Here is a 15444-nt window from a genome sequence, read left to right as displayed (position 1 = left end):
GCCCACAGGGCCAGGCAGCACCATGGTCTCTGGCCTGCAGGTGCCTCGGCCTGGCACCAATAGGCTACCCCGGAGCCAGCGAGGCCCTGGGGGAGGGGCCACTGCCGGCCCATCTGGGAGCTGAACACGGTCTATGGGCCTGAGAGCAGTGTGTCCGGCTGCAGGGGTCATGCCGTGGGACATGCCTGAGACAGCTTGGTGTGCGTATGTGTGCGACAAGCCCACCAAGTGCTCCCCTGAATGGGCCAAGGACAGTGGCACTCTGAGTGTTCCCTACATGCTGTCATTTAGAGCTGAGAAAGGCAGTGATGGGAAAGGCCACTGGGATGGGGTCAGTCAGTGACCCCTCTGGGCACTGACCCGTGGACCCCCTCCTAGTTATGGATGGAGGCTGTGGTATATGGGCGCTGAGAGTGGGTGCCGTGGGGCACAGGGCTCGAGCATCAGGAGGGCATCCTCGGGGCCAGGCTCTGCTCGAGGCCCGGGGGTGAGACAGCAGTGAACCACAGCAAACTCACGACGCTCAGGAGGCCAGTGGTCTCACGGTGGGATCGGTGGGTGAGACCCCAGGCCTGTCCTTCCCGTTACTGTTACTACGGTTACGGGGTCAGAGGTCAGTGCTTTGGGGTTACCGTGAGGACCTGGGTGAGGGGTTACAGTCTCCCATGGGTTCAGGAAGCTGCTCCTGGGCACGGAGGCCAGGGACTGAGGGAGCTGAGGCAGCGGGAGGGTGTCCGGGCCGAGAGTGTGAGGGACCGTCCTGAGGAGCAGCGCACAGGCTGGGCGCTGCAGCCGGTGAGCGAGGAGCCTGGGCCTGAGGGCTGAGGGGCCCCGGGCTCCATTCATGCGGGCCTCGCAGGTGCCAGCAGAGACCGGCTTTGAGCACAGGACAGCCAGGCTCCCCCGCTGCCTCTGAACTGGGGTGGGGGCCGGAGCACAAAGGCTGGCGAGGCGGCTGCCCTGCTGGTCCGGGTGGGTGATGACGGGGACTCAGGCCACGGCGGTGGGAGAAGAGGTAGGATCATAAATACACTTTGGAAGTAGAGCCTTTGGTAGGGGGGCGCTCACATGGGCTGAGGATGAAGCCAAGGCTTTTGCCCAGAGCTCCTGGGAGGCTCCAGGTCTGTTTTCCAAGCCGAGAAGGAGGGTGAGGGGCTGGCTGAGGAGGGAAGATGGAGAGCTCGGTGGGGGGTGAGTTAGGGCGCAGACAGCCGCCCACCAAGGCCAAGGGCCCCGGGTAGGGGCATAAGCCTGGCACGGGCTGGCCTGTTCCGCCAGCCCCTCTATCTTCTCTGTTGCAGGAGCCGCCCCCCGTGGAGCCAGCCTGGGGGCGAGCCAGGGCCCCCCCATCCCCGGGATGACCTCGGCTGGCAGGGCCAACCCCTACAGTATCGTGTCATCAGAGGAGGACGGGCTGCACCTGGTCACCATGTCAGGGGCCAACGGCTTCGGCAACGGCAAGGTGCACACGCGGCGCCGGTGCCGGAACCGCTTCGTCAAGAAGAACGGCCAGTGCAACATCGAGTTCGCCAACATGGATGAGAAGTCGCAGCGCTACCTCGCTGACATGTTCACCACCTGCGTGGACATCCGCTGGCGCTACATGCTGCTCATCTTCTCGCTGGCCTTCCTCGCCTCCTGGCTCCTGTTCGGCGTCATCTTTTGGGTCATCGCCGTGGCGCACGGCGACCTGGAGCCGGCCGAGGGCCGTGGCCGCACGCCCTGCGTGATGCAGGTGCACGGCTTCATGGCGGCCTTCCTCTTCTCCATCGAGACGCAGACCACCATTGGCTATGGGCTGCGCTGTGTGACGGAGGAGTGCCCAGTGGCCGTGTTCATGGTGGTGGCGCAGTCCATCGTGGGCTGCATCATCGACTCCTTCATGATCGGCGCCATCATGGCCAAGATGGCTCGGCCCAAGAAGCGGGCGCAGACGCTGCTGTTCAGCCACAATGCGGTGGTGGCCCTGCGCGACGGCAAGCTCTGCCTCATGTGGCGCGTGGGCAACCTGCGCAAGAGCCACATCGTGGAGGCGCATGTGCGGGCCCAGCTCATCAAGCCGCGAGTCACCGAGGAGGGTGAGTACATCCCGCTGGACCAGATCGACATCGACGTTGGCTTCGACAAGGGCCTCGATCGCATCTTCCTCGTGTCTCCCATCACCATCCTGCATGAGATTGACGAGGCCAGCCCGCTGTTTGGCATCAGCCGGCAGGACTTGGAGACGGATGACTTCGAAATCGTGGTCATCCTGGAGGGCATGGTGGAGGCCACGGCCATGACCACGCAGGCCCGCAGCTCCTACCTGGCCAACGAGATCCTGTGGGGCCACCGTTTCGAGCCTGTCCTCTTCGAGGAGAAGAACCAGTACAAGATCGACTACTCCCACTTCCATAAGACCTACGAGGTGCCCTCCACACCCCGCTGCAGCGCCAAGGACCTGGTGGAGAACAAATTCCTGCTGCCCAGTGCCAACTCCTTCTGTTACGAGAACGAGCTGGCTTTCCTGAGCCGCGATGAGGAAGACGAAGCAGATGGAGACCAGGATGGCCGCAGCCCCCAGGCCCGGCATGACTTTGACAGACCTCAGGCCGGTGGTGGCGGCCTCGAGCAGCGGCCTTACAGACGGGAGTCAGAGATCTGAGCCACCATGGGCCAAGGTGCAGCATCCGCCCCGCCAGGGAAAGGCCCGGTGTCCCTCCAGGGCCCTGGGTTTGAGCAGAACGGGCCAGGTGCCCTGGTTGCAGACTCAGTAGCGTTTTAGATGTTTTATGTTTCTTCGCAGTGGCCTGGGAAGGTTGGCGGGAGAATGGGCGACCGAAGTGGGCCGCCGCAGGCCTCAGAGGCCGGAGCAGGTGCAGGGAGGTAGCCTCTTGGGGTCCAGGCCAGGATCCAGGGGCTTCTGTCTGAGGCTAGAACTGCAGCCTGCCTGGTGGTGGCTCAGTGGCCATCCAGCCTCTGTGGGTGAAGGCTGGCAGGCTGCAGGGCACTTCGCTGGTTTTTAACTTGGGGAGAAACACTGGTTTTGGCTTTCTCAACCGTAGCTTGAGTAAGACTGTTTACAAAAAAAAAAAAAAAAAAATTAACACGTGATTGACAAAAAAAAAATTAATTTCTGGGGATTATAAAAATGGACAGTGAGAATTCCATTGGTCTGCCGAGATGCAGGCATTCGATGGGGGCTCCACGAGGTTCCCCAAGGCTGGACAGGCCTCTCCTCCATGAAGGCCGAGTGTGTGCCGGGCGGTGCTGTCCGCTCGCGCAAGCGTGGGGCTCATCTGTGGTTCCTTCTGCTCATGGGCGGATTAGATGATGTTTGTGATGGAAAAATCAAGACCATGTTAATGATCATAATAAAAGCTTTCCAGAGTCACAGAGATGGGGGTAGGGGCTGGGAAAAAAACTAGTTTGAGCTTTTTGAGTTTGACTTTTGTACCTTAGAGGTGCGTCTCAGGGCTGGGTATGGGACCTGCCTGCCACGGAGGGTCCACTCTCCCCACCCCCACCGGATTTTCCTGTTTTACTTCTCTCCTTTTCTGCCCGATAGCTTCCACCCTTTCCGCAGTGAGGGACGCTTGGAAAATGTTGGAGTAGATGCTCCGTGGGAAGGGAGGGCGTGTTCCCAGACGCCCAGGAAGCAGATTGGCCCTATTCCCACGGGACCCCAGTGTGAGTCGTGCCTTAGAGACCCCAGGTGGGCCAGCCCCAGTTGTTTCTGTTTTTCTCAGACTTGCGGGTCCTCCCAGCGGCCTCCGATTCCACCACGAAGTCCGCACCAGCCTGTGTGTCTACAGAGGCGGGCCGTCTTGGCCCGCTCTCTGCACCTGGGGCAGCCTAGGTGAGTGCGGGGGCGTCCCAGCCAAGCTGTCCGCTGAAGGGCGGAGGAATGATCTTAGAAGAGGTGTGCAGTTGTCAGCCAAGATGACCGGGAGTGGCGCTTGCATCCTGGCAGCCTCATCAGGAAGAAGTTTGCAGCTATTGGCTCTGCTGGCCCGGAAGCAGGCCCCTGGGCCACGGGCTGCCCAGCGTGGGTTGTTCTTGGTAGAGGACACAGCTGGCGGGGATGAAGCGGGCCAGGCCCTTCCCAGGACAGCTAAGAATTTTGTCCTCTCGAATGACCAGGCCTGTAAGGAAGTCCTTAATTAGAAAGCCCGTTTGTGTCTCCCCGGCCTGCCAGCCTCGGCCACCCCAAGCCGTGCCCTCCAAGACAGCGAGGCACCCAGGACCCTGGCCCAAGTGGGGAAACTGAGGCAGACCGCAAGGTCACGCAGTCGGTGGGTGGGTCTTGGGAGTCCGGGGGAGGCCAGGGGCCTGGGGTGAGGGCTCTTGCCTCTCCTCTCCTCTTCTACCCATCCCCAGGGCAGCTGGAGACCTGGCCTGAGGTCGGAGGCCTTGGAGGGTCTGGGCATGAGCTATCGGTTCCCACCCATAGACACCCCGGGTCCGTGCCCTGAGGGATGCCTGACTCCCAGCGTCCTGCCCTAGCCTCAGGCCCCAGCCTCATTTCCCACTGGGGTGCTTCAGGCCGCGGAGGTAGCTCTTTCCTCTCAGGATCTGCTGGAGGGGCCTCAGCTCCTTCCCAGCCCAGGGCCTGGCTTCCAGCCCTGAGCCTGGCTGGCTTTCTCCATTTCAGCTCTGGGGGGCAAGGGTAGAGTTGATATGAGAAGGCTCACCTGCCCTCCCCCTCCCAGACTGTCAGGCTGAACTGGGGAGGGATGAGATGGCCCCAGTCACTTGGGGCCGGCACAGGGACCTGTGTTCTGCTCTGCCTGGCCGCAGGAGAGCCTTACAGGGCAGGGTGGGGCAGGCTTCCACTGCTACCATCTGGAGCAGAGCCCAGAGCCTCTGGGTCCCCCGAGGCCCCTGCCACCTCAGTGGCTTGGTGCACCTCCTCTCAGGCCTGTCCCCCTCCCAGGCCCACGCTGGATGGTTCAGCCCCAGACCCTGCGGGAGAGCAGCCCTGAGCTGCCTTTCATCTCTCGCCAAAGGCAGATGCTGCGTTTTCAAACTCTTCTGCCCTCTTTTTTTTTCCCCTTCCCTGTATTTATTTATTTATTTATTGCTTGTGCTAAAGACCAAAATAGTCTCCCTCTTTAGTGCACTTGAAACGGGAGGGTGGATGGGAGGAGCCGTATGTGTGCAGAGCAAGGATTCCGTTGTTCCTGAGGAGTGTGTGCTGGAGGGGGTGTGTGTGTCTTTGTATGTGTGAGTGTGTGTGTGTGTGTGTGTGTGTGCATGCATGTGTGTGTGTGTAGAGCACCAACCCTCTGAGTATTCCACATGCTATGTGTGGTGCGTGTGCCGAGCACAGGTGAGTGGGGAGCATTTGTGCACCTGGGTGTGTGTGTTGGGTGTGCGTGTGAGTGTACATGATGTCTGTTCTGTGTGCTGTGCAGGTGTGTCTAGCCATATACTCCCACCCTCGCCCACCCAGGCACTGGGATTTCCAAGAAGTTTCTCGACAGCCAGCTCCAGGAGGTGTGGAGGTTGGAGTGGGCCAAGAACGTGGCCGCTGGTGCCCTCCTCCCTGACACCCTGAGCTGCTTACGTGGGAAAGGGGCTGTGCTGGCGGTGTGTGTGTGTGTGTGTATGTGTGTGTGTGTGTGTGTGTGTGAGCACCAAGCGTGTGGCATCACATGTGCCATCATCTCATCTCTGTACAAGTGTATGTGTGCAATTACAGCTTTTCCTGAGTGCACGAGCGTGTGGACCCACAGTTTGTGGGAGTGCTGTGCAGGTGTGTGCCCATGAGGATCTCCCTGTGTGTGTGAGTCTGGGCTGATGACATATATGCAGTATGTATGTATGTATAGGTACACACAGGCATAGCTCTCTGTGTATTTGTCCAAAGGCGCGTGTGTGTGATTGTGTGTTTTATATGCGGGTTTGGTGTACTGTTCTCCAGGCTATGGGGCCAGGCACACAGGGCGCAGGACGGACACCGGCTGCGACCATGGGCATGGCTGAACCCAGCAGTCCCGCTGGCCCTGTGCCCTGATTATGTCCACACGGGAATGTGTGGAATGTGTGTGCCGCCATGAGGCTTTTGTGCACGTGGACACAAGGTCCTATCTGCGTGTGTGGTTGAGTTCTGCGTACGGACGGCGTCTGCATGTGTGTGTGTCCCCGTGAACACGCAGGTGCACATGGTGCATTTGGTGCACAGGGCTGGTGCCTGCCTACTGGGGGCTGTATGCATGGGCGCGTGGGAGCACGTGCGGGTCCCAGGAGTGTGTGCACACGAACGTCTGTGGAAGTGGTGTGTCCGCGTGCACGCCTGCGCTTGCTGCTTGGGACATGGTGGCCGCCCCCCGTGACCTGCTGGTGCTGTGCCCCCCGGTCCCTGCCTGCCTGAGGGTCCTGGTGGGGTCTGGGGGCCGGGAGCGGGGGCCTGATGGGAAGGAGGCCCCTGCACAGGGGTGTCTGCCCTGCGTGAGGTCATAGAATGTCAAATCTATTTTAAATGGTGAAACTGGAGAATTTTCATGTTATTTTCAATACATAGCAGTATCTAAAGACATAGGCCATGAGACTAGACCACATTAAATGCATTTTGATCTCTTTGAGTGCCACCGTGTGGAGATGTGTGTTTGAAAATCCCTGCCTGGCGTTCTTGGGCTCGGTCAGCCCACTGTGACCCAGAGCCTGGGGGGCCATGGTGGGGGTGGGTCCGGTGGGAGCCCTGGGACAGAGGACAGAGCCCCACCCGCTTGCAGACCCTAGCAAGTTCTTCCAGCTGGGACACGCCCCCGCGGGCCCCTGTGACCGCACACCCTCTCCCGCACGGGCCCTGAAGTGCGCCCTCCCACCTCTTCATGCTGGATGTGATACTTTCCCAGCTGTGTGACCTTGGCCACTTCCGTGTCCTCCCTGGGCCCACACGTCCCCCTTTTACTTCCTTCTGCTGAGATTCAGGGCATGCGTCCGCATGCGGCTGTGTGCTGTGTGTGGGAGGGCGGCCGCTCTTTCCGAGGACGCCATTGTGGGAGACCCCCGCCAGCAGCCCTGGTTCTCACCACGGTGACAGGACAGAAAGCTGCGGTGGGCAGCCAGAGGGCCTGCGGACCCCTACTCCAGCCTTGCACAGTGACAGGGAGGAATTGGAGTGGTGTTCTCCCTGGCGAGGCTGGGATGAGGAGGGCCACAGGGCAGACAGGGGCCGCCGATAGGGACAAGAGGACACGCAGGGAGGAAGACATGCGAGGCCCATCTAGGGGAAAGGAGAATTTTATCTGTACCAAGCGCTCAGTCTCTGGGGTGTCAGTGGCCTTCTGGCAGAGGCCCACAGGGAGAAAATTCTTTCCTTTGCCCCAGCTCATTCCCTCACTGGAGAACTTCTCTGCATCAGTGAAGGACCCCAGGGACGCTTCATTCTGTAGGATTCAGGGGATGATTCAGGATAAGAAGCTCAGGCAGAGGTGCCATGCAGGGATGAAGGAGAGGAGGTCAGGAGGGGCCGGGGGCAGGTCACAAAGGCTTCTTGGAGGTTGTTTGTCTGGGCTGAACCTGGAGACAGGAAGGCCCTGAAGGTAGTTGGCTTGATCTAGGGGTGGGGGTGGGGATCCTGGCTCCTAGTCCCAGAGCCCTCCTAGATACCCCAATACTGGAGTCTAAGCCAGCTGGGGCCAATGAGCTATGGCCTCCCCAGTCCCCAGAGCACTAGTTCCTGTAGACAGGTGTGGGGCCCCAGTCAGCACAGGATAAATGTCTATGACTCCAATCAGGCGGCACTGGAGTTCAGCAGTCTTGAGGTACCTGTTGTCCTGCCTGTGACCCTCAGTTAGACCCCAGGTCACTCTCTTGCTTGGTGACCTGTACTGGGTTCCTTTTCCCCTGTGCTCTCAGTCTCCCTGTCTATAAAAAAAGGGTGGGGTATTCATAAGATATGCTAGCTCGCACCCTTGTGGAAAGAACGAGAAGGAGCAAGAAGGGACTCAGCAGCCACCTAGCACATACGGGGCCGGATCCCTAGAGGTGGGGTGGGTGACCATGAAGGCGGCTCCTGGTTGCAACACCAGTGTGGGTGCAGTGAGCCCATAGCTTACCCTGCACTTCCTGCCTCCCTGAGGATGAGATGAGTCCAACTAGGAAACTACATTTAAAAAGGTGGAAAGGGGGTAGGGGTGGAGAATTCAGGGATGAGCGTTTGTTGAGCACTCCCTGAGTTCACGTGGGAGGTCCCCGAAGGACCGGGTGCACCTGTTTTAGAGGAAATCAGTCCAGGGACACTAAGGGACTTTCCAGAGAGGTGAGTTATCGGAGCTGGGATCCGATCCAGGCCGGGGTCCCCAAGAGCTCCTTCATTTGACCCAGATGCCACTACTCTCACAGGCACTGAACTGCTCTGGGCCCTCTTCTGCCCCCCAGCGGCCAGTGTTGGGCTTAGCTTCTCAGCCAGCGGAGGAATGATAACCCTGCCAGACGGCCTGCCCCGGACTCAGTTTATCCTTTCAAAAGTTCATCTCCTGCAGTGGAGGGCTTTGATGACTCGGAAGAGAATCTGGGTTTCCCCTCAGTGTGGAGGCGCCAAGATCAGAGCTGTCTGCAACCCAGGAATAGTGGGGGGCTTCAAAGGGTATACCCCATCATACTACAGCCCACCATCCACCCAGCATGAGGGTGGTCTTAAAGTCAGAATCAGGCCCTGTAACCCCACTGCCTGCAGCCCTCCCTGGCTTTCTGCTCCACTGAAAATAAACTCAACTGCTTTTTCAGCCTCTGAAGTCCTCTTCCATCTTGGCCTGACCTCACCCAGCTAATCCTCTTCTCCCTTTCCCCCTGCCGCTCTGCTCTAGGCACCTCACCTCCTTATAGTGCTTTGAGAACACTACATTTTCCTCTTCACCCCAGGGCTTTTGCATATGTTATTCCTCTGCCCAGAGCACATCCCCTTCAGATCTACCTCCTCCTTGTTCCAGCCTAAGCCTTCCCTGTCCCAGGATAAGGTAATCCGTGAAGGCAGGGATTGTCATCTCTTTCACTCGCTGCTGGATCTCCAGGGCAGGCTGTGTTATGTGCTTCATGTGTATTTGCCTCATGGATGCTTGGGAGGATGGAGTACAGGTCCAGTGGGCCTCCTCCGCAGAGGGGTCTGCGGGTCTCACCAACCTGCAGCCCTCACTTCGTCCCACTGACCCAGCTTGGGAAGAGCTGACTGTGACAAGCAATGGCAGTATGGAGTGATCCCTGAGTGGTAAAGGGACACATGCAGGGTGCCACGGGAGGAAAAGCAGGGGAGGCCTGATTAGGGGAACCAAGGTGGGTCCCCCAAGGAAGTGACATTTCTTCTGAGATCTAAGGGATGAGTCAGACTTTTCCAAGTATGTGAGGAGTTCCCAGGGAAAGGGGCTGACACAAGCCAAGGCCCTGGGCTGGGAGAGAGCACAAGAAGGAAAAGGAAACAGCTTGCTGGGGGTGGGGTGTGGGGAGGGGCAGGGAAGACTAGAGCGGGGCCCAGCCCCCTTTCCTGGCACTCAGCGGCTCTCAGGCTGTGTCGCAGCCTCACTGCATCTGCCTCCTGGAATGTCAGCCTCTGGAGAGTAAGCACCGTTGTTCTCCCTGGTTCACGGCTGTGCCTAGTGCCCAGAACGTTGAGACCCGGCACCCAGTAGGTGCTCAGTCAGTCGAGTCTCCCGCAGCTGTGAAAGGTCAGCGGTCAGCAGGGCTGCTCTCAACCATATCCCTGCACCAGCAGATCTCCAGCCTTGGGGTGTAGGGACCTGCCGCACACAGGCTTTTATAGTCTTCTGTGCTATAAAAACAAATTCAAGTAAAATTTTGAAATGCACAAGATAAAACACATAAGGTTACATGGGAAACCTGTTTTGTTGACACACAATCATCACCGTAGGGTTGAATACATACATGGTCTGCTAGCAGCTGTTTCCTCCCCAACCGCCCCTGAGCGAGAGCATGCCCATCCATGCCCAGGGGGTTTCCCTGCTGCCATCTTCCCTGGGGGCTGAGCTCCCAGCAGCACTGAGGGGCGGGGCGATGCCCCTCATTCCGCGGGTGGCGCAAGGACCGCCCTTGGTTGCCTCCATCATAAAAGGAAGGGAAAGCTAACTTTCTCCTGGAGGTCAAGTGCTGTGGAAATGTCAAGTCTTCACATCCAAGTGCAAGCAGCCTTCATTTAATTCACGGGCCTTGAGGGCATGGAGGCCCCGGCTCAGGGCCCTGCAGTTTCCGTTTGGGGACCTGATTGCTGCTGGGAGGCAGGGAAGGCAAACTCTGCCTGCAAAGGATGTGCGAGTAAATATTTCAGAAATGTGCAGACTGTGAGGTCTCTGTCGAAGCTGCTGGCCCTGTGGCTGTGGGACAAAAGCCGCTGGAGACAGCATATACACTAATGGCTTCCAATAAAATCCATTAGCTATTAGGGAGTGTGTTCCAATAAAACCTCATTTATGGACACTGACATTTGAATTTCATAGTATTTTCCCATGACATGAAATACAACTCCTCTTTCGATTCCTTCCCCTGTCGTTAAGAAATGCAGCAACGAGTCTCAGCTGGAGGGCCCGCCAAAGGCAGGCAATGGGCTGCGAGCGGCGGGTGCGTCAGAAGCCTCACCTTCTGCCGTGGCAGGCCTGCAACAGGCTGGAAACATCTCCAACAAGTTCCCAGATGGGGCTCTGTTGCTGTGGGGACCCCACTCTGAGAATGGTTCTTCCTTATCCAGGGAGATACCTGTAGTGCCAGGGAGATGGAGCCCCAGAGATCTGGGAGTGAAACCCCTACCCTGGGCTGTCATCCCCCTTCCAGGTGGGGATTTGCAGGCCTGGGGTTCCCTATGGAGATGCCCGTCGGTGATGCAGGAGAGGAGACGTCTTCTTGCTTCTGTCCTCCGATGCTCTCTACCTGCTGCTCTGCAGATGAGACGGACAAGAGACGAGTACAGAGAGCAAAGCAGACAGGAGTTTATTAACCTGTGTGTCAGACACACATGGGGAAGTCAGGGATGAGGTGCTCAAAAGGATACTGAGACAGCCCCCCGGAAATGTGGTACAGATGAGGAAATGAGTTCAAGGAGCAGGGGAGTGAGCCAGCAGCCTGCCTTGTGGGCAAGCCAGATTTTTGATGCCCCTTTCTCTCGCCTCACTCCCTGCTCTAGCATCACATACTGACATTTTTAATCTCTACAACTTGTTTAGCCCGAATCTGTTTCTCCATCCCACTGCTGCTGCCTGCTCCAGGCCTCCATCGGTGCTTCTTGGATGACTGCTGGTCTCCTCTCTGGCTCCCAGGCCCCTCCTGCTCTTCTTCGCCTGGGTAAGGTTTTCGAGTCCCCCGGCTCTGGGTCAGGGGCACCGGAGTCCCTGACCCCCATGCGTCCCCTTAGGCATGTCCGTAGGAGGTTCCGGCAGGCGGAGAGTTTGGCTGGACAAAAAGGAGAGACGGTGACCTGGCGCCTGGTTCCATCCTCCCAGACGCTGCGAGCTGCAGCCCCTCCTTGGGCCCTGTCTGCAATCTGACTTCAAGCAGTGATGCTTTCTTATGCCGCAGAGATTCGGGCCAGCCAAGGGGCTGGAGAGCTCTTTCTTTGCCTTCCTGGACCAATGCTGAGATCATTGCTAAGGCATGGGGCCATTCTCACTCCCAGCTGAGGCTTGATACTGAGGTTGAGCTTGAACTCCCAGAGGGCAGCTCTGGGCTGGGGCCAGCCCCCAGGCCAGCTTCTGCAACAATGCAGTTGCACAAGTGGTACACAACACAAACCCAGCGCTGCCGCTCACAACCGAGACACCCGTGCAGTCTCTGAGGCCTGTGGCCTCTCCTCGCTGCCTTGGGGCACCGGAGGGAGCTGCCCACGGACTCTATGGGGTGAGATCCGCAGTACAAGTAGACCAAGCAGTATAGGATGGGGGGGAATGGGGGACCCAATGGGGGCTGATTCTGCAGGTGCCAACAACTTGTGAACTCATTCATGAGCTAGAACATGTTTGAAAGGTGGTACAACCTCCTACCAACACAGGCACACAGATGTGTGCACACACTAGGCACACACACACACACGCATATAACTCTGAATGGAATATTACACAGCCACGAACAAGAATGGCCTCCTGATGCTTGGAACAGCACAGGCAAGCTCAGTTACAATGTCAAATGAAAGGATCCAGACGCAAAAGGACACATGTTGTTGAAGTCCATCCATATGAAATTCTAGACTAGGCATTAATCTGTGGTGCTAGACATTAGGATCTTGGTCACCTGCGGCAGCAGGTGGACCACCAACTGACTTTCCAGTTGAAGCAGGTGGCTGGAGCTGGACTTGGAGGACAGGCAGTTCCTGCATCAGGAGAAAGGGTCTGACTAGGGGAGGTTCCGTGTCCATGTGTCCTGTTCAACTTCCCATAAGTTGTTTCACAGTTAAAATTTGGGGTGAATGATTTGCCAAAGGTCACATTGTCTGCACTTGTTGCTGGCCACTGCTGGCAGCTGTCATCCTGCGGGCCGAGGCTGCAAGGGGCAGGCAGAGAGAGGCCGGGAGGCTGGTGGCTGGGCTGGGGCTGTGCTGGCTGCTGGTGGAGGACGGGGAGCCGGTGGTCAGAAGGGTGAGTCTGGAGTGACCTGGTGTGGTGAGCCCCTCACTGAGGCAGGTGTGAGAGAAGGGACACGTGACACTCAAGACCCTCACTGTTCAGAGACACGGACAGACTGCTTGCCATGGGCTCTGGCCCTCCCAGGAATGACTTAACACAGACAGGTGCCCCCGTCCCCACCCCAACCCCTCAAAACCAGGCCCACTTGCCCTGTCCCCATGGAAGAATAGCTGGGCTCAGCTGCTGGGGCCTAATGGACAGGTGATGAAAGGTGCATCAGTGAACTTTACTAAAGAGTCTTGTTTGGGGTGGGGGGGGTGGTCAGTGAGCCCGATTCCTCCCAGGGAGAGGACCCGGGTCCCAGTTCTGAGACAAGTGCCCCAAATGGCCACGAGGCCCTAGCCCATGCAGTGCCAACCATAGAGGTTGAACTGGGCTGGGGTCATTTCTTGAACCTCCTGTTACCCCGTCCCCGTGTCTGCCCAGCCAGGAGGCCCCATGGAACATGAGAAAGTTCAGGTGGCTTGAACCAGGACCCGTTCAGAGGCGGGGACTGTCAGTGTGGATTTTGTTCATTCAGCGGATGGGGCTCCTTCTGCGCCTGGCCTACGCGGTGATAAATGCCAAAAGGAGGCTAGAAACCAAGTGGGTGGCAGAAGTGAAGTGCAGCTGACAGCACCCGTGGTCCTAGGAGAGGTGACCCTCACACCAGCCCTGAAAGCTGCTAGGGAGTGTGAACCAGCTCTGGAGTCCAACTCCTGGGGTGTGAACCTGGCTTTACCCCTCTCTCACTCGGTGTCCCCAGCCCAGGAGCTCATTTTTCTGTGCCTCAGTTTTTCTCCTCTGTAAAATGGGGCCGATAATCACAAAGTTGTATGAGGATGAAATAAGTAAGAACCAGCAGCACGCAGAGGGGCCACATAAGTCTAGGTGCTCTCTCTCTCTCATCGCCTTTATCTGGTGTCGAGCAGCCACGGTGGGAGCGGCCTGGGGCTGGTGCTCCTGGGCTAGAGGAGAAGAAGGGAGGCAAGGGTGGCTGCAACCGTTAGCCCCAGGGACAGAGTTTGACCAGGAGGAGGGATGGGCTAGGGTGGGGTCCGCTGACGGGGTCCAGGTATGGGGGGAGCAAGAAGGCCCGTGAAATGGCTTCTTCTCCAGAAGGTCACTCCACCTGCTGAGGAGGAAGTGGCACAGAGAGGCCAGGGTGGTGGCCTCTGGGAGGAGCAAGGAGGGGACTTGGGCCAGGCTTAGGAGGCTGCACAGCAGTTGGGCTGAGGGGACCCGTGGGGACACTGAGGCATTGGATGACCCTGTGGGTTTGGTGTGAGCCTCCAGCTGGGTGGGGAGGGGCAGGCTTGGTGGGAGGGATGGCATCTCTGGACATTTTGAGATGCCAACAAAGGGCACAGGGGCTTTGGAAGGCAGTTTGGCACTTTCTTATAGAGCTAAACCTCTATTTAGTATAAGATTGAGCCATTCCTCTTATACACGCAGCCCGAGAGACATGAAGACTCGTTTTCACACAAAAGCCTTTAAGGGGACGATTATAAGAGCTTTATTCGTGATTGCCCAAACCAGGAAGACACCTGGATGCCTCTCTCACCTGCACATGAGTGTCCACACCGTGGCCTGTCCCCGTGGTGGAACCATCCCGAACAGCGAGAAGGAACAGCTGTTGTTCCCTGGTGTGACCTGAGGCTTCCCAAGTGCGTGCTGCTGAGAGACGGAAGTCAGACTCAGAAGGATCCTGTGTGTCTGGCGTTCTGGAAAAGCCCCAACTATAGGCACGGAAGAAACATCAGTGGCTTCCAGGGCCATGGGGGTGGGGGACCAAGTCCAGGAGGCAGGGCTCCAGTGGGATGGGAGACAATTTTGAGGGGTGATGAAATGCTGTATGTCGCGATTGTCACGATGGCCACAGATGTGCGCAATTACTCAAGACCCGCGGGACTCCACACAATGAGGAGTAAATATAGGTCAGTTATACCTTATTAAAAAAAATAAATAAAGGGGAAGGAAAAGCAGTTGCCAACCCCACTTGTGCACAGAGACACCAACATGTCAGATTTTGGATAAGAGATCAGGTCAGGAGGTCAAGCCTGGGGACTTGCTGGCGTGTGGACGGGACCGAGTGACCATGAGATGGCAGAGACACGGACGATGCACAGGATGGGCTGGAAGGGAGGGAGGCGCTGAGCATGACCGGGGCCTCCAGTGCACAGCGGGGTCTCCGAGGTAAGGTTTCAAGAGCAAAATGTGTCCCAGTCACCTCTGCCAGCACCAGCACCCTCGAGGATGCCTGGGCTTCTGGGAAGAGAGGCCAAGGATCAGGGGCTCCACTCCAGCCTAAGGTCCCCCAGGACATTTAGAAAGCGACTGAAAGTCAAGGGTGACCCATAATTTATTGCCCAAGTCCAGACCCTTTTACAAAGGGAAGGAGCTATGATTACAAATAACTGGATCAGAGAGCTCAGAGACCTCCACAGGCTTGAGGTTTGTACAGGAAGGCTTTCTCCCGGTGCCGCCCCCCCCAGGCCACACATCCGGGTGAGGTGCTCACACACGGCATCTCAGAAACTCTCTCTGTGAACCGTCTCCCCACTGCACCGCCAAACACGGTGCCCCATGCGTGTTCCTGAGCACAGCTCACCACACTCACAGCAGCACCTCAGCTCCGCCTCGCTGTGCCTCACACACACACTGACTCCAGCAAACATCATGTCTCGGGCAAACACATCACAAAACACAGCTCAGCACGGACACGGCATTAAAGTGGTACACAGGGAAACCAGCAGAGAGATAGATACATACATATACGTAAGACAGATGGAGAGATACTCAGTCAGAGACAGAAAGACACACAGATTTTATGCGTATGTATACACAGAGATATATGGAG

General features: G+C 57.8%; 1 protein-coding gene across 3 annotated transcripts in view; it reads left to right on the top strand.

Moving 5' to 3' along the window:
* The window catches only part of KCNJ12 (potassium inwardly rectifying channel subfamily J member 12), a 43068-nt gene extending 36502 nt beyond the window's left edge, over nt 1-6566 (top strand). For all 3 annotated transcript variants that reach the window (XM_082708326.1, XM_082708328.1, XM_082708327.1), the window contains one exon: nt 1302-6566. In XM_082708326.1, coding sequence (XP_082564452.1) covers nt 1302-2644 — 1343 coding nt within the window. In that variant the 3' untranslated portion in view covers nt 2645-6566. The remainder of the gene's footprint in view (nt 1-1301) is intronic.
* The last annotated feature ends 8878 nt before the right edge of the window (nt 6567-15444 follow it).

This window comes from Mustela nivalis (genome assembly GCF_964662115.1).
Source record: "Mustela nivalis genome assembly, chromosome: 17".
Lineage (NCBI taxonomy): Eukaryota > Metazoa > Chordata > Mammalia > Carnivora > Mustelidae > Mustela > Mustela nivalis.
Note: the sequence above shows the minus strand (reverse complement) of the source record. Positions and strands in the feature narration are given on the sequence as shown.